Genomic DNA, 26944 nt, shown 5'->3' with positions numbered 1-26944 from the left:
CTTTGGTTGTTTATTATCTATCGATTTATTTGTGTACATCAATATCATGCCTCGTTTAAGACAAATGTCCTTTTAACAAAAATATTATTTATTTTTTCTTTCTAGTTTATTTATTTGTTTATATATATTATATGTTGAATTAATTTGAAAAAATTTTCATTCGCAATGCAATGTGTGTTCGGATGTGTGATTGTGTGTGTGTATGTGAGTGTGTGTGTGTGTATGTGTGTGTGTGTGTGTGTGTGTGTGTGTGTGTGTGTGTGTGTGTGTGTGTGTGTGTGTATGTATCAATCGGTTGTTCACGCTTCACCTGTGTTTTTTCACCATATTAAAAACAGAATTATACATATACATACAGATAATAATTTTGTTATTATTAATTTATTTATTTATTGCGTAATTTGACAAATTGAATCATTATTTTAATTAATAAGTTTATACAAATCGTTCATTTAATTGCTTTATTTATTTTCTGGTTAAATAAAAAGTATAGAAAAAGTGATTTTTGTTACTTAACTGCCTACCAAAATCCAAGAACTGAGGAGAAAGAGAGAGAGAGAGAAAGAGGCGCTACACAAATACAGATACACAAATACAGATACACACACAAATACAGATACCCACACAAATACAGATACACTTACATATACATACAAGTAGTAATACATCGTTAGGATCTCTGGTACCTCTTTAACATACAACTACTCAAGGCGGAAAGCAAAGTATCACCCGATAGGATTTTTGAATTCGAATACTCTTACAGCGCTACCACTCCTGCCAACACCATCAGAAAAAAAAAAACCCTCACAGATATGTTTAAGACTGAATATACTACACAGGCTGAATATCAGCTTTTTGTTACAACAACAACATCTGCACTGGATAGGTCGTGTTATTTGTATGGCGGGATCTCGTCTGCTTCGTAGGTTGATTGTTAGGCAGCGAGCTATCAAATGGCTGATGTTCAGTCGGTTGGCCAAAGAAGCGAATCGTAGATCAAGTGAAAAGCGTACTTCAGAAATTTAACATCAACTCGGCTGGACTTGTAAAAATTGCGAAAGATTGGCGGTTCACATGTGAAGAAGATTTGTGAAGCTGGTCTCACAAGACTTATGTTGGAATGGACATACAGGCCTCTTACATGCGTCGACTTATCATCCGTCATGCAGCAACATCATGAGAATTGAAACCAACTGGTCCTCGATGCTCCATTGTGGTATTGTGCTAAACTATGCGCATCAGATTTTGGGCTAAGAAGTCATCTAAGATCTTTCAGAAGGCCGAATGTCACTTAATAGAGAGAGAGAGAGAGAGAGAGAGAGAGAGAGAGAGAGAGAGAGAGACGCTACCACAAATACAGATACACACACACAAACAAATACAGACACACACACACACACAAAAATACAGATACACACGCACACAAATACAGATACACACACAAATACAGATACACACACACACACACACACACACAAATATACAGACAGGTAGTAATACATCATTAGAATCTCTGGTACGGGCGCGTGTCTATATTATCTCGTTATGAATGATGGGATCTGTTATTCTGGCGGTGTGCTCGCGTGTTTAATAATAATAATAACAATAATAATAATAACAAAAATAATAATAACAATACTAATAATTATAGAAGTAAGAGTATGAGTATATATAACTGGGTGGTTGTCTATTTAAATCACCTAGATGAATATTTCATTTTATTTCGTGGTGTGTGTGTGTGTGTGTGTGTGTGTGTGTGTGTGTGTGTGTATGGGTATGTATGTGTGGTGTGGGTGTGTTTGCGTGTATATTATTTAATATTTATGTTCCGTTAATTTCAATTTTTGATTCAATTTTAGAAAAAGGACAACTTTTCTTCTTCTATTCAATCATTCGTTAATTAGTTAATCTTTAATTCAGTCACTCATTATCATTCCTTTACTCATTCATTCATTCATCTATTCATTCATCTATTCATTCATTCATTCATTCATTCATTCATTCACTTAATTAAAAAATGTATTACGGCCTAATAAACATTCAATAATAATCTATGTATTATGTATGTATGTATGTATGTATGTATGTATGTATGTATGTATGTATGTATGTATGTATGTATGTATGTATGTATGTATGTATGTATGTATGTATGTATGTATGTATGTATGTATGTATGTATGTATGTATGTATGTATGTATGTATGTATGTATGTATGTATGTATGTATGTATGTATGTATGTATGTATGTATGTATGTATGTATGTATGTATGTATGTATGTATGTATGTATGTGTGTATGTATGTATGTATGTATGTATGTATGTATGTGTGTGTGTATGTGTGTGTATTCGCCGCGAAATGTCTTATAAAGTGTTAAACACTTGAAGATTATCACTTATCGACCAATAGGTGCTCAGTACACTGACCTATAAGATAACAGCATGTCAATAAACTGACCAATCAGACTTAAGGTAGCCGCTATCATCATCATCAACTCCTTCATTTTATAGTCTATATTATTTTATGTATGTATGTATGTATATGTATGTATGTATGTATATATGTATGTGTGTGTGATGTATGTATGTATGTATGTAAGTATGTATGTATGTATGTATGTTTGTTTGTTTGTGTATGTATGTATGTATGCATGTATGTATATGTGTATGTATGTATGTGCGTGTGTGTGCATGTGTATGTATGTGTATACGTACACGTCTTTGTGTAATTAAATTTTAACCACGTTTATATAAGTAATGCTGTATGTAAAGTAGTAGTTTCAATTTGATGCACTTCCATTTCGAAATAAAACATCAACAACACTATGAATGGTTACTTCAATTATTTATACAACTACAGCGGCAACAAAAACAAGTGTAACGGTAGAAATGTTTACTTGACTCTTAACAGTCCCCAAGAAAGAAAATTCGACAAATTCGATGCGTTCAGTTTTGGCAAAAAACCTTCTACCAACAACATCAACAACAACAGCAACAACAGCATCAACGACGACAACATCAACGACTACAGCAACTACAGTAACAACAATAAATACATCGCCAACAACAAAATCTACAACAAATACTATACCATCGCCACTCCAAACAACAACAACTACAACAACAATAATAATAATAATAACGACATCATCAACAACAACAACAACAACGCAACAACAATAAGAAAGAAACGAATCCGCACCAACTTCACGAGCGTTCAGCTCGAAATCTTAGAAAAAACTTTCCTATCTCATCACTATCCGGATACAAACACGTGCCTGATACTATCCCAAAAACTGGGTCTATCTAACTCCACTTTACAGGTTTTACATATTTTAATACTTCTACTACTACTACTACTACTACTACTACTACTACTACTAACAATAATAATAATAGTAATAATAATAATAACACAAACACACTCCTACACAGATATGGTTCCAAAACAGACGAGCAAAATGGCGCCGAAAGGAGCACACAAAACGTGCCCCGGGCAGGCCCGCAAACAACGCCCCAAGGTCATCATGTAGTGGCCAACCAATCAACGACAACGACCACAGCCGCCACGTCAACAGTGGTAGTAGCAGTAGCTGCAGCAGTAGTAATAACTGTAGTAGAAGTAAAAATAACTGTAAATGTAATACTATCAGTGGCTGGAATGATATTACTACTGCAACTAATTCAACAACAACTACTACTACTATTTCTGCTACTACTACCACTACTACTTCTACTACTACTACCACTACTACTTCTACTACTACTACTACTACTACTTTTACTACTAATACTATTACTTCTGCTGCTTCTTTTTCTACTACTACCAATTTTTTAGTTAAAACAAATGGTAGATTGGGATTGAAAAAATGTCGAAATGAGAAAAAGATAAACTCATATTCAATTCAAAATGGGCTCTTAGCGAAAAATGGGGTTGAAAATATTTTGGCGGGTGATGTATTTTTAACGGGAAATGTTTACAAAGAAATTGATAACAATGATGATAGAGAAAATGATGATGATGAAGACGATGTTGATGATAATCAAAATGATGATGACTATGTATATGGTACATGTGATGGGTATGATATAGTTGTTGATGATATTGATAGCGATGTTCGTGTCGACGATGAAGCTGGTGCTACTACTGCTGCTACTGATGATGATGTTGCTGCTGCTGATGTTGCTGCTGCTGATGTTGCTGCTGATGATGAAGATGAAGATGTTGCAAGTTGTTGCTTAGAACTGATTAAAGCTACAAACGATTACAATGATTATGCAGTTGAAGATTTCACCCAAGAAATAAAAGAAACTGATGCGAGAAAAAGCTGGATTAATAACGTTAACGTTGATAACATTAACAACAACATCAACAACAACAACAATAATAATAATATTCATAATAATAATAATTATTATTACTATTATAATTATTCTTATTACGACGACGATCGAAGGAAATGGTTAGAATTACTTCTGAAGAGTTATTACAGGCTCAACTATTCAAGAAAGCAAGTTGCCTCTCACTGGACAACAATTAATAATAATAATAATATTTATAATAATAATAATAATGATAACAATGATAATAATAATAACGATAATCGTCTCGTCTCGAATCGCCGTCTCGTCTCGGATCATCATCTCAATAGGAGTTGGAGTCGTTATCTGGAAAGGCTGTCAAGTTGTAGGGATATTAAATCGTTTTGTACAAAAAATGAATACGAAACTGACACTACTATTACTACTACTACTTCTACTACTACTACTACTACAGCTACTAATTCTACTACTAACACAAGTAATAATAGTATTTCAGTAATATCACACGTTAAAACATCTCGTCATGATCATCTGCCATTTAACATTGACAATTTGTTAGCCTGATTTAACATTGAAATAAAATTGACAAATCTACAAATGGTGTCTTTGTTCAAACTGATAAACCATACACACGTACATACACACATACATGCAAACAAACAAACAAAACATACATACAAACAAATAAACAAACATACAAACGAACATAAATGCCATGGTAGTTGTTAAATACTAATGATCTGATGTTTTTAATTAAAAGTCCCGGGAAATCTATTTTTCAGTCTGCAGTTTGAGTAATCAAAAAATGACAATAGACTAGTATTATCTATTTATCTTTCAATCTATCTATCTATCAATCTATCTTTCATTCATTCATTCATTCATTCATTCATTCGTCTGTTTGTCCGTTCTTCCGTTCGCTTTTTTCGTTCGTTTTAATAAATCGTTCGTTCGTTTCGTTTGTTCGTCATTTAGTTTATATATCTATCAATTTATCTATTCATTCACTCACTCACTCGCTCACTCAGTCACTCCCTTACTCATTCACTCACTCACTCAATCACTCACTCACTCATTCCATCAATTTGTCTTTCTCACCATTGTCCGAATCAAGCCAATTACACTAAAGAAGGCATAGGCCCCAAGGCAATGCTATCACGAACACTTATAAATAGAAAGAAATAAATTAAAAAATAAAGTTAATAAAAAAATGAATGAGTGAGTGAGTGAGTGAGTGAGTGAGTGAGTGAGTGAGTGAGTGAATAGTTGGATGAATGAGTATGTGAATTAATGAATTAGTGAAAAAATGAATGGATGAATGAATAAATATACCAATTAATGAAAAAGTGAATTATATAAACAAATATAAGATAAAAAAAAATAATCAAACAAATAAACAACACCACAGACACACAAACACACACACTTACAAACAATCAAACCAACTGTACAATTGAGTCAAGGAAGACCTTTTAATTATTATATAACAACTTCGAATCATATCTATCTGTCACATCACATCAACTCTCTTTCCTACTCTCATTATCTCTATGATACCCTCTCTCTTTCTCTCTTTTTCTCCGTCTCTTACAATGACTACGATGATAATGATACTCCCCAAAACATTTTCATTTTATTAAAAATCATTTTAAAAAAAATATTCTTTTTAAATTTAATTTAATTTTACCAGTCAAATCCTTTAAAAGTCCCTTCTCTAACAAATGCTACGATGATTAATGATATCACCCAAAAATTTTCATTTTTATTAAAAACATTTAAAAAAGAAATATCTTTATAAAATTTAATTTAATTTTATCAGTAAAATCCTTAAAAAGTCATCCCATTTGTAAAACATCTTGAAAACTTTCGCAAGATGCAAATGATAATCTGCTCGGCTCTATGTTCGGCCACGGTTGGTAGAGGATGAAGGTGCACTCTGCACTCTGAGAAGAATGTTTGTTTGAAAAATGTTTGCTAGTCTCTAGTGATGTTTCTACCTTTGATCAATCCATTATTCGTTAGTTGACTCATTAATTCTTTCATTCATTCATTCATCCATCCATTCATTCATTCATTCGTACGTCCATTCAGTCATTCATTCATTCATCCATTCATTCATTCATTCACTCTTCCATCCAATCATTCATTCACCTTGACAACTTTGCATGCATTATCATCTCTGGAGGCTTCTTCTTCTTTACAGTTCAGCAGACCGACGTCCATGACTAGTTTATAATTGAAACCATTCACCACCTATGATAAATAATTTAAGGATTCAGTTACAATAATCAATTCTAAACTTAACTAAAGAAGTAACAAGAAAGAGAAGAGTAGGACCACCAAGAAAAGGCAAAAGTTTTTTATTCTACGTAGAAGAAAGTAGAAATTTCTTGTAACATTATTAATCTGAGAAAAAAGAGACATGATAGAATCAAAGATCTAGACTACAAAACTTGTGAAAAAACATCAAGAATTTTAAAATCAGGTAAGATAATAGAAGGAATAGTAATAGAGTGTTTCGATTTATTAAGGCAGTTAATTCAAATTTAGAAAGATTGGAGAACACTATTGAGATTAGATGGAGGATAAGAAGTATAAATAAAAAAATCATCAGCATATAGTTGACATGCCCTACACAATACACCACCACGAACTTAACCTGAGTAGAAGCAGATTTGATCTTCTGAATTCTTTGCGCTAGGCCACCAGTTTCTGAATCGTCGAAAAGCTCTAAAGACCTTTCGGCATATTTGCGCATGTCCTGTAAATATTTTTCACTCACGGAACTCCACCCACCAGTCACGTGAATCTCTCCAACCTCTGCAACTGGCAAATCGATATCCCCACCATCTTCATCTTCACCCTCGTCTGGGATTGGCTCTTCAGGGTTTGGCTCTTCAGTGATTGGCTCTTCGGGTGCACCCTCAACTGCTATTGGCTGGTCGCTATCTTCTTTCGCTAATGCGACTACGCACGTGAAAACCAACGCGAGCAACAAAGCTTTCTTCATTTTTTGGGTGTTTTTGCTCTAACGGTTAAAAGATTAAAATAAAAATTATTATATTATTAATAATAATGGTTATAATAATTATTAATTAATAATAATATTAACTTTTTTCTCAAATTCAAAACCGACAAAAAACGGTGTCGTCCACACTATTTATACTTTAAAAAATCTACTGGATTATAATTTTAATGAAATAAACATTTTATATAATTAAACGAATAGAGTTTATATTGAGTTAATTAAATTAGTTTTTATCCCAATTAATTAAAAATTTCCACCGCGAGCCAACACCGTTAAAATAATATTTTTGTAATTAGTTTATTTAATCGATTTCATTAATTGGTTCATCATTATTATTTCCAAGTTTCTAAAAAATATAACTGTGTGAGTGTATGTGTTAGTACGTGTGTGTCCGTGCGTGCGTGTGTGGAGGAAGTAGTAACCGGATTATACCACAAGCTGTTTTCCTACTCAATCAGGATTTTTTTGGGGATTCGGCGACTTGGAATAGAAGAAAAAATAATATCTTCATCGTCTTCGTCATCTTTCCCTGTTAAAATTTTGTCTCGTGATATTTCTCGCAAATTAATTTCTTAGAGTAAATGACAAGCTCCAGACAACATGGAGGAATTTCAACCAGGATTGCGAAGGCGACGCCATAATGGGGAGTTGGGAGGACTGGGACGATAATTGGGAACGACGGATTGAAATACAATACTACCATTATTCATTTTTTAAAGTTATATAATATATATATATATATATACATACATATATATATATATATATATATATATATATATATATATATATGCAATCTTGAATAAAATATTGATAATGACAACATAATTAAGCTAAAATATGACGTAGGAAGGTTAATAATAAGAATAATAATAAAAACAACAATAGTAACAACAACAATAATAATAAGAATAATAATAAGAACAACAATGATAATTCGAATGATCTACAATATAGAAAAGTGGCTGCATTGACAAAATCGCGAATATATCTGAGATAACATGGCAAAATGGATGATAACGACGACGATGATGATGACTTCAGACAGGATGATGATGATTATGATCTTAGAGACGACGATGATGATGATGATGATGTAGAATACGAGTAACAGGAGAGCACTACAGACAGCAATTTTCCGAACGATGTGAGCTTTCATTTGGGCAGTAGTATTTTTATTTAAAAAAAAAATGAATGACTAAACGAATGGCTGACTGAATGGATGAATGAACAAATGAGTGAATGAATGGATGAATGAACGAGTGAATGAACGAACGAACGAATGAGTGAAGCATACTAGTTTATTACCGAGTTTAAAATTTTAAAACCTCATTTAATTAAGCCTTTCAAAAAATAAATGAATTAAGTAATTAAAACAATCATTTTCCTAACACTGAAGATGAATGAATTAATTAATCAATTAATGAATGAATGAATGAATGAATTCATAATCCGGTGCCAAAAATGCACAAACAATATTTGTTGTAATTACATAAAAAAAATGGGTTTAGCTATTTCTGGATATACACACACACACATACATACATACAAATATACATACAAACACATACACACACACCCAAACAAACATACATGCATGCACAATTTTGTAATGAAAATACAAGAATGAAACATGATTCAATACTAATAATGCTAATGGATAACACGCAACCAGAAACATAATACATACATATATACACATATACATAGAATTATACTACAATAAATGAAGCAAGCTGATAAAATGTAAAAAAAATACAAAGGTATAATGTTTATACGTAGGCGCACACACACACACACACACACACATATATATATATATAATTATGACCAATTAAAGCAATAAACTGACAGTAGAAAAATTACACACAATTCAGTTGCAAGAGATTATCATACATGAATGAATAAACGAACGAATGATTTTGTATGTGTGAATGAATGAATGAATGAATAAACGAATGACTGACCGATAAAAAAAAACTAAAAAAAGGAATTAAACCGACAAACACACACACACATGACTAGTAGTCTGGCTTAAAAATGAATGTAACAAACGTATGACACGATTCAAATTAATTGTGAAAAATATTATAAAGAAATTATATATACGACCATGATTATAATGTTTGCACACACAAACACACACACGCACACTCGCATACATACATACATACAAAAACATTTAATTAATTAACAATGTGAAACAAATCATAATGTAACTAAGTTTTGTCTGTATCAATCGTTCGTATATTTATCTGTCCGTGAACGGTTACAAATAATAATAACAATAATAATAATAATAATAATAATAATAATAATAATAATAATAATAATATTAATAACACGATTAATATTAATATTATTATTACAATTCATCAGAATAATGACTTCTTTTTATCTTTCTTTGATGCCCTGTTCAATGAAATTATGAATGAATGAATGAATGAATAAATGAATGAAACAATAAAATTTATTAAGTCAATCTATCCTTCATTCATCATTCCTTCGTTCATCAAATGATTCATTCATTCATCTATTCACTCAAATAATCATTCATTCTCTCATTCATTCACTCAAACAATCATTCACTCACTCATTCATTCACCACCATCGCCATCATAACCAACGAGTCATCCAGGATCACCAGACTCCTATTTTGTTCTTCCCAGGCGTCCCGCTCTGCCTCAAAAGCCTGGATCCTCTCCTCCAGTTCCTTTTCTTGCTGCTCCAGGTTTTTTTTCATCTGCTCAGCTCGTCTATGCAGCTGAATTTTTTTATTTTTCCATAATTTTTTTATTATGTCATAATTTTTTATTATGTCATAATTTTTTCATTAAGTCCTAATTTTTTTATTATGTCACAATTTTTTCATCATGTCATAATTTTTTAATTCATCTGACTGACATCGATTTCAGAGTCATGCAGTTTCTGAACTTTCTCCTTGACCTTCATCTGGAAAACTTGTTCCATCTCCAGCTCCATCTTCTTCATCTTCTGCACGTGCTCTCTCTTCTCCTCCTCTATCTGTAACATCGGACTCCTGTGTGCGTGTGCGCGTGTGCGTGCGTGGGTTTGTTGTGTGATAACATGTAAAAACAAGATTCAGTAATAATCTGTTTTGGTTGATGTTGATGGTGTAAACCCTACAAACAAACAACAACAACAAACCAAACAACAACGACATACTTATCAGAATGAACAACAGCTTTATTATTGTTATTCCTATTGGAGGGACCATCGAGACAGGCCAGTCTGTTGAATCTGAAGTTCTCATAGTGAACGTTATTCGTAACGTCTTTTAAGTCTTGCATATGCATCCTGCATTGATGAATGAATGAATGAATGAATGAGCGAATGCGCGTCTTGCATATGCATCCTGAGTGAATGAATGAGTGAATGAATGAAGTGAGTGAATGAATGAAATAAGTGAACGGAAGTACAAATGAATGAGTCAACCGATCAATAAACTACTAATTTTATTCCATCAGCCCCATCAAATATGGACTAAAACAAATCAGAGAGGCATAGGTTCAGTACACACACACAAACAAACATACACACATACACACACAAATAAAAGTAAATACACACACGTACAAACACAAACACACACGCACACACACACATATACCCTATAAGCATGTTTTTCAGAGCCGTGAAATCATTATGCTCCAACTTCTCAACTGAAAATTAAAATTAAAAAACTGAGAAAGATGAAACAGCAAAAACAACAAAAAAACAACAACAACAATAATAATATAAATAAACTTTAACCTTCGACAGCCCCCCACGGGTACATACGACCTCTGACCTTTCGACCCTGGGAAGTTTCAATCAGGGTGTTACTCCCAACTACAGCAAATGGCACTCTATCCTGGTCACGATGGTAGGGAAGGGATAATGACGGTGACACACACGCACGCACACACACACGCACACAAACGCAAACAACCTTGTATAACTTGAGCATTCTCTCATCGTCATCTGAACTGATGGAGTTAATGTTGGAGTTAACTGGGAAATCGTAAATGTTTATCTTGTTCTCTGCTATCTCTTGTAAAATCTTCAGTGGAGAACAGTTACTATTATTATTATTATTTATTAAACACACACGTGTGTACATACGCACGCACACACAGAGACACACACACAGAGACACACACAGGCAGACTCACAGACTCACAATTTTCTTGAATTCAGTAACTTCTTCCTTAGTCATCGAGTCAGCTTTGGCAATCAGAGGAATAATGTTAACCTTGTCGTGTAGTCTCTTCATAAACTCAATGTCCAACGCTTTCAGCCTGCAAGTAGTTTCAAATTTATCTTCCGATGTTATGCGTGGTTTGAACAAAAATTAACTCGAAGGGCATAATTCACATACTCGCATAGGCACAAATCGCACACGCACATACGTATAGAAACAAAACACATATACGCACTTAGAACACATACACACACACACATACACACACATATACATAAGTACACATACATTCATATCAAACCATATTAATAAGACAATCACGCAACGTAAATTGATAGATTAGAAAGATTAAATAGATAGATAGATAGATAGATAGATACACACACATAAATGAAAAAACTTACAAACACACACACACACACGCACGCAAACAAACAAACAGAGGAAAACAGAAACACACCCATGTCCATTGGGTGATATAAAGTAGAGACAGCAATGGACCCTAGAATCCAGAATCTGTACCCTATTAACTCGAGACTCTGCATTCAAATATTCTTCGTATCTGCTGTCTATGTAATTTATTATCGGCTCCCAGCTGTATTTAGGGTTTTTGGTACAAGATGATCGTGATGATAGTAGCGATGATGATGATAATTATAATAATATTTATTGGATAATTATGTCATATTTTTATTTACTGGAAGGAATCATATAATTATTATAAATCATTTCATCTAGTATTAATATTAGAGTATCAGAATTATAGTACATTATAGTAGTGGTAATAGTAGTAGTAGTCGTCATCGTCGTCGTAGTAGTAGTAGCAGCAGCAGTAATAGTAGTAGTAGCAGTAGTAGTAGTAGTAGCAGCAGAGTTACTATACTATCACCATCAACACCATGATCATTATTATTACTACTATAATATAAGTAGCGTCACATTTAATAATAAAACTCCTCAATTACTCACAGTAACAAAGAGAATAACGATAATAATAATAATAATAATTAATAATAACAATAATTAATGATTATTATACATACAAAATGGCTCCATTCCCAGATAGATAAATCATTAGCACTAAAAAGCTACTCCCAGAAAAAAATGATTGATTGATAATTTCTTCTTATCATAAAAGCACAAAAATAATAATAGGAGTAATTCCCTCTCTCTCTCCCCTTTCTTTCTCTCTCTCTCTTTCTCTCTTTCTATCTATCTTTCTTCCTCCCAGAGATACAAACAACAAAAGCTAATTAGCCAAAAATAATTAAAATAATTGATACAAATGACAAAAATAACCATTTGTAATCTCTCTCTCTCTCTTTTTCTTCATCTTTCTAACATATTTCTGTTTAATTATTTCTCTTTCTCTTTCCTTTTCTTGCATTCTATCTCTCTCTCTCTCTCTCTCTCTCTCTCTCTCTCTCTCTCTCTCTCTCACTCACACACACACACACACACACACACAATTACACGCACACACACACACAATGACACGCACGCACACAATTACACAGACACAGATAAAAAAATAATTTTATAAAATCACTAATCAGCAAGAGGGAAAGAAGCACTAACCAGTTAGTGTTATCGATAAAATCTCCAAAGCCTGGAGTGTCGACGATGGTCAGCTTCAACTTGACGCCTTTTTCGCTTAAAGAGACTTGAGTTGTTTCAACCTAGCCAATGAACCAGACAATTAACCAATCAATTAAATAATTAATTAATAAATCAATTAGCCAACCAGAACTTCATTTCAACTAAGGGTCATTCAAGCAATCAATGATCATTCATTTATTCAATGGTCATTCATTCATTAATTCAATCAATCAAATGAAATATTACTTGAAGAGTCTTTTTAGTTTTAAAAACCGGCATACGATTTTCAGCGCTGTATATATCAGTTAGGAACAAGGAATTTATCAATGTGGATTTCCCTAGGCCAGACTCACCTTAAAAAATTAAATAAAAATAAATAAATTAAAAAAAAATTTATAATAGTATGAATAATAACAAAACAATATCTTAAATAATATTATTTGATTTTATTATTAACAAAAACAACAAAATATTTTTAAATTACACTCTAATGCTTAGGATCTTTTGTTCATTCAAATTTAGTATACTATAAAAATAACTGTATTTTTGATAGATAAAAATTATAAACATACAACCATAGATATGTCATAATTATTACATTTTAAATTTAAAATTAAAAGTTAAAACTCAAAATACAATGACTATTATTATAAAATAATTAAAAAGATAATAAATAAATAAATAGTTGTCATACTCACCCACAACCATCAAAGTGAAATCAAATCCTCTTTTTACAGACTTCCTGTAAATCTGATTAGGCAGCCGGACGTAACCAACCTCATGGCAACCACCACTATCCCCTGTTCCATCCCTCAAAGAAAAGCCCCCAGAGGATGTTGTGCTCTTTATTGTATTTGATGAATGACTATTTGAAAGATACTGACTGGTGTTGTTGAGAGTTGATAGCGGTTGCTTCGTCAGATCTTTCTCGATCTCTCGTTCTCTGGGGGCGTGCTCCGGTTTGACAGACGGATTACCGACTGCCGGGGAGGCCAGAAATGCGTCACGGGCTCGTCGACTCATTTTTTTTTTCAAATTTTTTTTTCGTTGTTAGAACAGTTCGGTATTTAGTGTTTATATTGCGTCGGATCAAATGCTCAAATTAGTGAAGAAAACGTAAATTTGAAAAAACAAAAATGAATTTGATAACTTTTTGAAAAAGAACCTTACACGAATGAATGTTTTAAAAAAATTAATTCCGGAATGCAGTGCGCATGTTTCGATTAATAATTTAAAAATTTAAAAGTAATTTTTTTAATTTTTTTTTATGCCGTACCATTGAAATTTAGGTATAGGATTTTGTTTAATAAATTTTATTTAATAAATGTCATGAAATTAGTAATTTGGTCAATTCAAAATTGAATTATTAATGTTTTTAAAATTTAAATCACAATTTAACACAACAATAATAAAAGAAATGTAATATTTTAATCAATTTTGGTTGAAAATTTGGCAAGACTGAAATCAGCTGTTCGCACCTGCTGTGCTTATCTTATTTATTCATTGCCTTTCATTTAAAAACTAGGCGGGTTTTATGAATTTCCATTAGAGTTATTTATTAATTAAATCATTTTAATCAGTTTTTATTTAATAAAATTAATAAAATTAGTGAAATTAGTAAGAAATGTCGCTCGGGAGAGGCGAAATGACCAGTCCCAGGGCTAGTTGGGACTTCAATGCTCCTCAGTATGTTGACTTTGTAAAAATTTCTGCCGGACTTGATGTAGACAGTCTGGAAGAGTTGGAAGATTATTTCAGTAAGTTCATTTTAAAACATTTTTATCATTTAATTTAAAAAATAGTTATTCAAATGGTTTTTTGTGGCATTTATTTCACTAAAACATTTTTTATAACTAATTCATAATTAAAGTTTTAATTTATTTTAACGTGAGGTGTGCACTGAGCGTAGATAAAGAATGTCACTACTTATTTTAATTTTGTTATGCCTTATTTAGATTCAGTCTGAAATAGCATTGAAATTCCTAATAAACTGACCAACAACATCTTTTTTAGTTAAATTAAACTTTTAATTTTTATTTAAATTAAATTTTTAATTAAGTGGTAAATAAATTTTTAAAACAGACTACGACCATGAAGCTGGGACCAAAGTGAATTTTGAAAATGGCGCCGGTTTAGAAATTCCCACAGAGATGCCTGACACTGATTCCCCGACAACGACAGTAGCAGAGGGTGATAACAACGTTACCACCAACACCAATTTAGCTAATTGCTTCACGGGGCTCAATGTCGTTGGAGTTAAACAGGATTGTGATCTAATTTTGCCCAAAAATAACTGCCCTGTTGGCAATAATTGCACTGATAATGGCTTGGCTCTCGAAAGCTCTTTTGCCAGAAGTTAAAATTTTCAAATAACTTTTTATTTCGACTATTTTGTTTTTTGGATATATTGGTTCTATTTTAATCTTATTTAAGATTAATTTTTTATGATTTGAACATAACTACCAACAATAATTCTTTAATTTTTCATTCCTTCATTCATACATTTATTTATTGAGAAAAATTCTTAAGGATAAATTATATAATTATTTAATAATAAATAATAAAAATTAAAATAATTTTTTGCAAAGGTGAAGCTGCAGACGTCATGGCCAGTCCATCCGAATGTAGGAATAGGTTCAGAACCATCCTGACCATCAATAGTGCTAGGTTAGGCAGAATAATTATAATAATTATAATACTTATTATCGCTATAATAATATCATAATTGTTATAAATTTAGGAAAAGATTGTCGATGTCGGTAGATCGAGGGAGAGAGAAGATGAGGCAATTTAGAATGCCAGCCGACTCAACTGAACTGGAGAAGCAGACTGCAGAAAGGAAAAGAATTCCGTCCGAAAAGTTATTTTCTTGTTTAGATTAACTTTTAAATTTATGCGGGTGCAAACACGCCTGCAAACAATACTTTTCTCAGATAATTTAGAATCATAAATAAATAAATTAAGAAACAAATAAGAGTGACTCAACTACGTATATAAACTTTACCTTCTAAGGAATTTCTAACAATGAATAAATGGACAAATAAATAAATGAATATTATATGTATTATAATATATAATAATAATATATAATAATATATAATAATAAAATATAATTATTTACATGTAATAAATAATTAAGTGTGATTGTAATTATAATTTAGGAGGTATGTCCAAGTTGAAATGGAAATGAAACCTTCCCATAGTAGGCAGCTGTTTGATGGTCCCATTGAAGAAAGGATAATTAATGCACTTATTTCTGACGTTAAGGTCTTGGTTCTTGTTGTTGCTTTTGTTGTCGTGGTCGTGGTCGTTGTTGTTTGTTGTTGTTATCATCATTTATTGAGTGTGTTTTTGCCTTTAACTATGTTTTTTTCCATGTTCTTTCTAGTTCGGTTTAATGTTGATGGAGTACTATTTTGTTGGGTCTTGGTGTTATGAATTTTGTTATCAATCAATCAATCAGTCAATCAATTTTTTAATTAATTAATTTATCAATCAATCAATCAATCAATTATTCAATCCACCTAACAAACAATCATTCTATCAATCCAGCTACCAAAGGCTAATTTTAAAATATGGATAATAATAATAATTCACATCTTAATAATACTACTTTCGTCAGGCAGAAGATGATAAGAAAGCTATGCAAAAAGCTATACCACACCCTGGTGTTTCGTACAAATTATCTCAGAATATCAAGCTTACAGAGATCAAGCCATTCTCATTTGAAAAACGTGATCTACAACTTATGGCTAAGAAGGAGGAATTTATCAGAAAAGTTTGGGATGAGGAGAAAAAGGTCTTGTATTTCGTATTATACCCGCGTTTTGTATCGTTTATTGGGTTTTGTATTATGCTACCATTTGTATTATATTGTATTGTATTGTGTTGTATTTTATTTTATTGTATTGTATTGTATTGTATTGTATTGTATTGTATTGTATTGTATTGTATTACATTGTGTCATATTCCATCTGGTGTTTTCTTCAACGTTTTTCCATTTCACTGTTACAAGACTCCTCAAAACTTTAAACAATTCTCTTTGCAACAACTTTCAGGCGAGGATATTTAAAGCCCAACCATTTCCAGAAATCATCTTCAGTCAAAAACCCTCGAAGCAGCAGCTGAAGCAGCTGCAGCCAAAGCAACTGCAGCAGCAGCCAATCGCTACATCCTCTTCTTCTCAGAATCTTGCCAATTCCAAAGTTACAGCCGCTATTCCGTTTAATTTTCATACGCAGGTGAGAGCTTTAGCCAAGCAGCAACAACAACATCACGTACATCAACAGCAAAACGTTGCCGGTTGTAATAATGGGAGTGGTGCTGTTGCTAATAAGGTTAGTCTCTGTGTGTGTGTCTGTCTGTCTGTGTGTCTATCTGTTTGTCTGTCTGTGTGTATGTGTAACAAAATTCAAACTCGTCACAAACACAGCAACCGACAGCAACAACAGGGTCATGTGAGAACAAAGAAAGCGTGAAGAACTTCAAAGCCAAGCCTGCTAGCGTCCTGCAAAAAAACCCCTTCAGACCATCAAAAGCTCATCAGCATACTACCGGTCTGTGCGTTGTTGTTGATGTTGTTGCTGGTGATGTGCGTGAGTGGCGACGATGATGTAGTAGCTGCTGCTGCTGCGGCTGATAATGTTTTTATCGCTCATGACAAACACAAACAACAGTTCACCACCACAATTACGTAAACCAAAAAAAACCACCACCAACAACAACAACAACAACTGAAACAACAGACCATGCAGCCTTCAGCTTGAACACGCAGCAACGAGCTGAGAAACGGGCAGAGTGGGAGTCGTACGTGAAACTGAAGGAACAGCGCAAGGAGGAGGAGAGACTGCTGGCAGAGCGACGAAAAGAAGAGGAGAAGCTGCAAGAAACCAAAAAGCTGAGAGCTCTGACTGTTCACAAAGCCAATCCGGCTCCTAATTTTAGAAGTTCGGTCGCGGTTTTGGCCGTGGCATCTGCATCGTCTTCATCTTCCTCCACTCAGGATGTTAGCTGTAGTGGTGGTGGTGGTAGTGGTGGCGTAGCCGCTCTTAATAAGTCGTGCGTTAGCGTCGACGGAGCGAGTTAGCTAATTACTTCCTGATTTTTTTCTTTATTTTGATAGAGACGATTTTTGTTTTGTCTTAAATTTGCACAAAACGCATCCAATTCAATTTGACTTTTATTATTATTATTGTTATTATTATTGTTGTTGTTGTTTTTATTATTGTTATTGCAATTCTCAGACCCAACAAGCAAAATGGTGAACAAGGAGAATGAATCATCAAACAAGCCGCCAGCCAGAAAAGGTTGTATACCAAGAAATAGTGCCAAACCAAAGGCCCAAATCCATGGCTCCTATAGGCTAACTGGGAATATGTGTCTGTGTATCTGTCTGTCTGTCTGTCTGTCTGTCTGTATTTATGTTAATGACTATGTCTTTTTGCATGTGTGACGAGTAGTTTGTGTATGAGTGTTTGTATCTATGTTTGTTTGTGTGTGTGTGTGTGTGTGTGTGTGTGTGTGTGTGTGTGTGTGTGTGTGTGTGTTGAGTGTATATATAACATGGTTGTGTGTGTTGTGTATATATGTATATATATATATATATATATATATATATATATATATATATATATATATACTGTTGTAATGTGATTTCATGTATAGAACTGAAATTAATTTCTACATGCAATTAACCGCTCGATGCATGATACAAATCTTCTGCAATTTTTCGTTCGTAATCATGTTTTTACTTTCCAGCTTCCTCACATGGTGTTTCGCAATTAATAATAATAATTTTTATTGTCTTATTATTATTTCTTGTAAATGGCGACTTTGTGCCATGTCTACTTTTGCTTGCAATCAAAAAAAAGTATTTGACTTCGTTTCATTTTATGAAATTATACCAAAAATTTTTTCTTCTTGTTCTAGTTCGCGTATGTATTTGTGTGTGTGTGTGTGTGTGTGTGTGGTGTGTGTTTGAACCTTGTTTTGTTCGCTGTCGCGACATGATTCTAATCAAAATCTACTACAAAACAGAAATACGCTCAGTCGAATGTACTTGGTTCATTTTGAAGATTTTAATAAAGGATTTGATTTTAAATAGTGGCTAATTTTGTTTGCCTTAATATTGCGGTGATTTATCGGTGGTTAGTTAAATTATTTATATTGAAATATTATCAACTAAAAATTAATGCATATATGCTGTTGATTTAGAATATGAATGTTAAACTAATCTCAATAGTTCAGAGCGGATCTCAAGACCCATCTGTAAAATTCATTGAGTAGCACTGTTGAACATCGCGGAAATAGCGCTTTACAAGCTGATTGATTAATTGAAAACCGAGGTACGATTCTTTCAAATGAAAAACTGCTCTCAACACCGTGAGCACCCTCATGAGAAGCGAACAAATGTGAATGTATCGAGGACTGTTGTACATTTTTAGTGCTAATTAAATTTTTTTAATGAGTTGTTAATTTATGTTAAGTTGTTAATTTGGGTAAATGTTGGAAGAAGACCATACTTAATTGTAATTCAGTATTGTATGAAATGCCAACAATTTGGCAGAATTCATACAAAACTATATATAATATATATACACACATATATACAAACACATACATATATATATATGTGTATATGAAACTATATATATATATGAGTTTAAAAATAACCTAAGATGTATTTATTTGATTTTGTTTTATTTGGCAACTTAGTGGTTGACAGCCATCGCTGATAGCGAGTAACGTTGTTTAATTGTAAACAAACAGTGACGTCAATGTTTACAAGTTTAAAAAACATAGACATCGTAATAAATTTGAAATTTTATACTTTTAGATTTTTCATATACATAGGTCTGATATTTTCCTGCTAAATTGTATTGGACATGAAATTTTTATTCATTACATTAACGGCTTTTTTTTTACTTAAATGGTCAGTTTAAGTCTTTTCCTAAAAAGAAATGGTTGCAAGCTAACCTTTCAGACATGTAATTTCGACAGATTTTTAGATTTTGTAAAAACATTTTTTAATTTATATAAATAAAGTTTAGAAAACAAAACTAACATTTTGGTCAATCAACATCAAGATAATGATCTATTTAAAGCTTGGTATAACCGTCCAATATGGCTCAATGAAATAATATCGTTTGAATTGAAAAAATATTTAAAGACTTAACCGAAGAATCTTAAACTTTTCCCTAACTGTAATTTTCCATTTTCTCAGTAAAGTTAAAATGAAAAAAAAAAACTAACGATAAACATAAACAACTATTTAATGAAAACTATTATTAAAAAATGTTTCGCCAAAAAACTTTACAAAAATGAACCTACAAAAAAATTTTCTACGTTTGGTAATTGTTAATGTTATCGTTACGAAGTTTAGCGTAATTGTAGGCAGTTATTTTGAGCTGAAGAGTTCGTACATCGGTTGCTTCCAGTTCATTCGTTGGACACGCGTGAAACGCATTGCCAACATCAAGGACTGTCTGGACATCTGCAGAAATGAAACAAATAACTTTATCGCCATCGGGAACGGCAAACAATGCAGTTGCGTTGAGCGAATGGAGGCTGCTGTGGCTTCCTCGCGATGTGATGTTCCCTGTGAAAACGGTAACGCCTGCGGTGGTAAGCGGTTCTACTCAGTTTATAAAGCTAAACCGCGGGAAAAACACCATGGAATAATGTATCATCACAGCGGTTCATACGAGAAATGGAAACTGCTTTTACCACCACTGTATAATCTTGAGATGCGTGCGCATTTCTGTCTGGAAATGAACACCGCACACTTTTCAATGGACCCATTACAATCATTGGAGTGCACATGTTTCAATAATTCTATTATCTCTGGTTTCTTCGGATTAGTGTTGAAATGTGACAGATGTTTGCATAACGAAAACGAAATTTGCCGTTGTTACGATAAACATTGGTATGAATTATCTGTATTGTATTCAACACGTCCTACGTACGAGTTTCAACGAGGCCAGTCGACCTACTCGCATTGTGGAGACGAAAATTATAAAGTAGAAACAAAGTGTTCAGCTGCATGTGACGAAGGCTGGAAGGGAGATTCTTGTAGAGAGAGAGATTGTACGAGGAACAATGGCGGTTGTGGTAACGAGACAAAATATATTGAGTCTACAGTCAATGGTTATGAGTACGTTGAATGCATCTGTCCCTTTGGCACTGTAAGAAACAAGTGGTATTCGTGTGAAGTTTTAAAAAAAATTTAGCTCTAGAGAAGACATTTTATATAGGTATGGCACATTCAGACGAACATATGGATGCAAAATACATAAATGACGGTGTTTTCGACGGCACCGAAAATTTGCTCATGATATTCCAAAATTGGATAGCCGTAAAACTTGACAACTTTTATTCCGTCGGCGTTGTAAAGGTTTTTGGAAAGTTTTGCGTCAGCAGTTGTGAAATATTGAATAACTTCTTAGTTATACTTGGTGAAGAATCTAACGAAATTGGCAATACAGACACCACAAATAACGCAAAACTCTGTGGATGAGGACCGGCTAAGGCCGTGCAAGCTGGCAATCCCATGCTGGTCGTATGCAAAAATTTTTCAATACTTTCGCAATTTGTCATTTTGCAACAACCAGGAAAGCCAAGTTATTTCAACGCTTTAGCGGTATCGGAGTTGGAAGTCTATGAAGCTCATTGCGGCATTCTCAATGGGAGATGTGGAGAGCAAAAGTGCGAAGAACAGACTCTAGGTCATTTAGGTCCAATCATTATCGAGTGCACCAATTGGGTTGATACCAAAATTGTCGAAAAAAAACCTTTTAATGGATGCTTTAAAAATGTGCAAGAGACACTTCAGCTGGTTGGCTTTAGATTGTCGTACCAACAATGTGAAACTGCGTGCAATTCGAATCTGAACAGCAGCTTCGCCGTGATGCAAGCCGGTTTTAAATGTCTTTGCGGACAATACTTACTCGTGAGCGGCCAAATGCCGATAAATTACTGCATAATCGGTCGGTTCGACTCCAATTTGGTTTTCGATGAGTGCTACATAGAAAATTACTTTTGCGAAACAAATCTTCATGACGACCAGTTCAACTTCAGCGTAATCCCCCCTTCAAAGGAAGATGCTACTAAAGAATGGACATCCGGAGATTCACCTTACAATTTAAGCTTGATCGTTTCTGCTATCGTGACTACGACTGTCTTTCTACTTTTGTTAGCGACAGTAGCCGTAGTCATAGTATGGAAGATGATGAAAGAACGGTTTGATAGTAAAACTAGCACATCATCTTCAACCTATTAGTAATTTGGCTGGTAAAGCGAAAAAAAATGTAAAATTAAATATTCGACCGCCTGATGAAAATTTGATGTGCTTTCGTGGTCCGAATATTTGAAGTCAAGCAAGACGATTTCGTAAATAAAAATTCGTTCAACTGCTAGGAGACTGACATTTCTTTGCATTTTATTTACCATTTAGAGCAACTGTCTCATACATTTTCAATAAATAAATTATGTCAAACAATTTTAATAAATAAATTTTTCCATTTATATTTTCTCCAAAAAAAACAACTGGAGCGTTTGTTGTGATAGAATCATTTTTAACATCTTAAATATTAAATGAATAATAATAATAACCTCAACAATAGCAATAATAATAACAACAACAACAATCAAAATTATCACAACAATCAAAGCAAAATAAAGGTTATAGGTATAGAGACCAATTAATCAGACACTGGACGTGAAGAGTTTTAATTTCAACGTAGAAATATCAAAGAGTAAGACAAGTAGATGGAGTTATATATTCAATTGATTTCAAGTCACCCAATCACAGCAGAGAAAGCGATTAGGCCTAATTTAAATCATCCAATCAGGAAACAGGAAAAGTAGAGCTTACGTCAGAGATCCTCTAATCAAACAGCAAAACAGCGAAACAGCACATTTAAACCATTCAATCAAATAATAAAAATGGCTTAGTAAGTCATATTTAAATCATCGAATCAGCTGAGGGAGGGGACGGGTCTAGATGAAATTCACCAATCAGAAGAGAGATGGGGAGGAGCCTAAGGGAAATCATCCAATCAAGCGACAAGTGTTACGTCACCGTATTCGGAACCAACCAACAGCAGATGGTTCATCGGAAGAATGGCTAGCGAGGAGATATTGCCTTTTATAAGGTCTGATTTCAATTTAACGCTCGTGGTTTCCTGGTTCTTTTCAATTAAAAAAATTATTATTACGTTAGTAATTATTGTTAAATAATAAGTTTATTATTATTATTGTTATTATTGTTGTTATTATTGTTGTTGTTGTTCTTCTTGTTGTTTAATACTCATAGTTGTTATGTTATAATGGCACTTGGTTGATGATGTAAAAGTAGATGTGTAAGCAATAAGCAAGAAAATATTTGCTCATTTCGCCTATCCATTCATTTATATCTTTATTCATTCACTCACTCACTCACTCACTCACTCACTCACTCACTCACTCACTCACTCACTCACTCACTCACTCATTCATTCATTCATTCATTCATTCATTCATTCATTCATTCATTCATTCATTCATATTCATTCATTCATTCATATTCATTCATTCATTCACTCATTCATTCCACTAACAGCTGTTTCGGATATTGTGTGCATGTAAATCTTATTGGACAGACTACCAGATACCACGTGACAGTTGCTTGGAAAATTCAACCAATGAGCGCATTCGAATATGCCTACGCCATTTATAATTAGTTAATCAATCAATCAATTTATTTATTTATTTGTTATCATCATTGATAAGTAAACAAACGAATAGAAAATGAATGAATGAGAAAATGAACAAATGAATGAACAAACAAAGGAACGAACAAACAAACAAACAAAAACAAATAAATAGCATACAAATAAGTGAATGAATAAGCAAACGAACGAACGAACGAACAAACGAACGAACGAACAAACAAACAAACAAATAGCATACAAATAAATGAATAAATAAGCAAACGAACGAACGAAAGAACGAACGAACGAACACACCTACCCTTAAATGGAAACATCAACTTTCCACTCGGCAGTGACCACATATCAACACAAAGGTCCAGCGAACACGTGACCAATCTATTTCCTTCCTCCATTATTTTTATCTATTTATTTAATTATTTTTACTAATACAGACTATAATTTAATAATAATTATTAATATAATAAATTCTCCCATAATTAATCTTCACAAACACAGCTTACGTGAATAATAATAATAACAATAGTAATAATAATAAGAAGAAGAATAATAGCAAATCACCTTGTAAATCGACCATTGCATTATGTATTAGTAACAACAAGGACAACAGCAATAGCAATAACAGTAATAATAACAAATGACCTCGTAAATTTCCGAGTCGTGACCTTTCCACGAGGAAATGTGACCTCCCGACCTGAGGTCAAGCAAGGTCACTATGCCAGAAGAGAAACCTATGGCCATGATGTTGTTCAAGGTAGACATGCTGCGGATGAATCCTGGATGTGAGTATGTGTGTGTGTGTGTGTGTGTGTGTGTGTGTGTGTGTGTGTGCGAGAGAGAGAAGAGAGACAGATAGAAAGAGAGAGAGAGAGAGAGAAAAAGAGAGACAGAAAAAGAGAGACAGAAAAAGAGAGAAAGAAATGAGAGAAGCAGTTGAGTGTGTTGAAGTGCATGTTTGCATATGTGTTTGTAAGTTTAGATGTCTGTGTGTATGTGTCTGTGAGTTCGTGAATATGTGAGTGCGTGCGTGTGTGCGTGTGTGTGTGTGTTGGTGTGTGCTTGATAATTATTCATAAATAAAATAATTATAAGTAAATAACAGAAATGTGACTCATAAACTGACCAGAAGGGACGATGGATGTTTTCATATAATGAGTAAATTTGCCCGATCTAACATCCACAAATCTATAAATAGAGCAATTTGTATTAGGATTGTTTTATGAACATGAAACAACGGGTTTATGAACATGAAACCAGCAGTATGAACATGAAACCAGGCCAGTATGAACATGAAACCAGGCCAGTATGAACATGAAACCAGGCCAGTATGAACATGAAACCAGGCCAGTATGAACATGAAACCATCATCATCACAATCATCATCACAATCATCATCACAATCATAGTCACAATCATCATCACAATCATCATCAGAACCTGACGACAGAGTCGTTAGAAGAGACGGCAAAGGAAGAGTAGGGGTGGGGGAGGCTGGCGAGGAGGTTTATGGGGGGCATTCTGCTTGAGGGCACCTTCCTAACTACTGCCATGTTAAACGGGTCCCATATCTATGGGTGTATGAATGAATGAATGAACGAATGAATGAATGAACGAAAGAAGGAATGAATGAATGAACAAATGAATGAAAGAGTGAATGAATGATTGGATGAATGAATTATATACAAATGAAGGATTGAATGAATGAATAGATGAACGGATTGAAGAATGAATTAATAAACGTATGTATGTACTGATAAATGAACAAACGAACAAACAAACGAACGAACGAACAAACAAACATGAACAGAGCCGTCAGTAGAGGCAACAGTTCGCAACATATCCATGTATAACATTGACGATATTGGCTTTTTGTGAGAACTGTATGTTGATTGGCACGGACTCCTGTGTATGTAAATGTATATTTAATGCTGCAGGTATAAGAAAAGAAACAGAAAGACAAGAGAGAGAAAGAGAGAGAGAGAGAGAGAGAGAGAGAAAGAGAAAGACAGAGAAAGAGAGAGACAGAGAAAGAGAGAGAATAAGTATACATACAATGATATATACAGACAGACATACTCGTAAGAACCGCCATCTCTATTTCTCAGTGACCACAGTTTGACTGTATGATCTTTGGATGACGTCATAAAGGAATGCTCCCCATTCATCACTATGATATCCTTAATGGCTGACGAGTGACCTGGAAATTATCGTAATTAATTATAATTAATTATAATAATAATAATTATTATTATTATTAATTACAATTATAAACAAACATTAAAAAACTTTCTAATTAGCAACACAACATCAACAACATAAACAACAAACAAACCGACAGACAGATAGGCAGACAGACAGACAGTCAGACAGACATTCAAACAGACAAACATACCTTTAAAAGTCTGCAGTTTAATCTGTTTAACGTTAAACGATTCTTGCAACTTATCACTTAAACCAATTTCATGTTCCCAATATGAAAGCCAATTCCCTTTCAAATGCCTACTGTTTGAAATTAAAAAAAAGTTGTTGATGATGTTGTCGCGTATGTTGTTGTTGTTGTTGTATATGTTGTTGTTGTATGTGTTGTTGTTGTATATGTTGTTGTTGTATATGTTGTTGTTGTATGTGTTGTTGTACATGTTGTTGTTGTCAATGTTCAAAACTTCGAAGTTTTTTCATTGCAACAAAATAAAACAACACATATGGTACCTACCCCGAGTTATCGGATTCTAAATTATAGTGTAGTTGATGCTGTTGCGGTTGTTGTTGCTGATGCAGTCGTTGTTGAATTGCACTGTTTAACCTTTTATCACAGCAACTAATACTTTGTTGTTGTTGATGTTGCATAACTGTAGATAGGGACCTCACAATAATTCTGTTACCTTCTACTGCCACGTCCTCTTCATCAGGGTCGTCGTAATTATTGTTGTTGTAATTATTATTGTTGTTGTTCGGAATTCCAGGATCTGGAAACAATGTATAGATAAAAACGAAAAGATCAATTGGCAAAATTTACCTTGCAAATGTTCATTTTGAAAACGCTATTACTACTACTACTACTATTACTACAGTTACAACTAC

At 33.4% G+C, this 26944-nt stretch overlaps 6 protein-coding genes across 6 annotated transcripts in view; 3 read left to right on the top strand and 3 right to left on the bottom strand.

Moving 5' to 3' along the window:
• Positions 1-3194: 3194 nt before the first annotated feature.
• HELRODRAFT_127812 (hypothetical protein) lies at positions 3195-3549 on the top strand (the record flags this gene model as incomplete). The annotated part of the gene is made up of 2 exons (XM_009023608.1): positions 3195-3326; positions 3439-3549. Coding segments are annotated over 2 exons (243 nt in total), but the record flags the coding sequence as incomplete, so codon positions are not given.
• A 2612-nt stretch (positions 3550-6161) lies between these two features.
• Positions 6162-7336, bottom strand: HELRODRAFT_176391 (hypothetical protein; the record flags this gene model as incomplete). The annotated part of the gene is made up of 3 exons (XM_009023607.1): positions 6162-6269; positions 6487-6579; positions 6986-7336. The coding sequence occupies 3 exons, from the start codon at positions 7334-7336 to the stop codon at positions 6162-6164; spliced, it is 552 nt and encodes a 183-aa protein (XP_009021855.1).
• A 2393-nt stretch (positions 7337-9729) lies between these two features.
• Positions 9730-14350, bottom strand: HELRODRAFT_192726 (hypothetical protein; the record flags this gene model as incomplete). Its single annotated transcript, XM_009023606.1, has 12 exons — positions 13858-14350; positions 13404-13512; positions 13137-13237; positions 12019-12153; positions 11538-11655; positions 11307-11417; positions 11129-11228; positions 10986-11037; positions 10523-10672; positions 10259-10394; positions 9982-10118; positions 9730-9766 (listed from the first exon to the last, which is right to left on the bottom strand). The coding sequence occupies exons 1-12, from the start codon at positions 14178-14180 to the stop codon at positions 9730-9732; spliced, it is 1509 nt and encodes a 502-aa protein (XP_009021854.1). The 5' UTR covers positions 14181-14350.
• Positions 14351-14665: 315 nt separating this feature from the next.
• On the top strand, positions 14666-19356 carry HELRODRAFT_192725 (hypothetical protein). Its single transcript, XM_009023605.1, has 11 exons — positions 14666-14914; positions 15240-15512; positions 15746-15824; positions 15898-16017; positions 16319-16424; positions 16780-16956; positions 17216-17494; positions 17590-17713; positions 17903-18238; positions 18401-18633; positions 18654-19356. Exons 1-10 carry the CDS (start codon positions 14782-14784, stop codon positions 18607-18609), a joined length of 1836 nt encoding a protein of 611 aa, XP_009021853.1. The 5' UTR covers positions 14666-14781; the 3' UTR covers positions 18610-18633; positions 18654-19356.
• A 1120-nt stretch (positions 19357-20476) lies between these two features.
• HELRODRAFT_176388 (hypothetical protein) lies at positions 20477-22434 on the top strand (the record flags this gene model as incomplete). Its single annotated transcript, XM_009023604.1, has 2 exons — positions 20477-21340; positions 21685-22434. The coding sequence occupies 2 exons, from the start codon at positions 20477-20479 to the stop codon at positions 22432-22434; spliced, it is 1614 nt and encodes a 537-aa protein (XP_009021852.1).
• A 778-nt stretch (positions 22435-23212) lies between these two features.
• HELRODRAFT_192724 (hypothetical protein) overlaps positions 23213-26944 on the bottom strand; it is a gene marked incomplete at its 3' end in the record, with an annotated part of 12966 nt that continues 9234 nt past the window's right edge. Inside the window, exons 19-28 of the mRNA XM_009023603.1 lie at positions 26577-26829; positions 26256-26365; positions 25940-26060; positions 25663-25765; positions 25301-25431; positions 24987-25048; positions 24506-24639; positions 24165-24267; positions 23753-23856; positions 23213-23344 (exon numbers count right to left, since the gene is read on the bottom strand). Of these exons, the coding sequence (XP_009021851.1) occupies positions 23213-23344; positions 23753-23856; positions 24165-24267; positions 24506-24639; positions 24987-25048; positions 25301-25431; positions 25663-25765; positions 25940-26060; positions 26256-26365; positions 26577-26829 (1253 nt within the window). The remainder of the gene's footprint in view (positions 23345-23752; positions 23857-24164; positions 24268-24505; positions 24640-24986; positions 25049-25300; positions 25432-25662; positions 25766-25939; positions 26061-26255; positions 26366-26576; positions 26830-26944) is intronic.

The sequence above is a fragment of the Helobdella robusta genome, assembly GCF_000326865.2.
Source record: "Helobdella robusta unplaced genomic scaffold HELROscaffold_37, whole genome shotgun sequence".
In the NCBI taxonomy this organism is placed as follows: domain Eukaryota; kingdom Metazoa; phylum Annelida; class Clitellata; order Rhynchobdellida; family Glossiphoniidae; genus Helobdella; species Helobdella robusta.
Note: the sequence above shows the minus strand (reverse complement) of the source record. Positions and strands in the feature narration are given on the sequence as shown.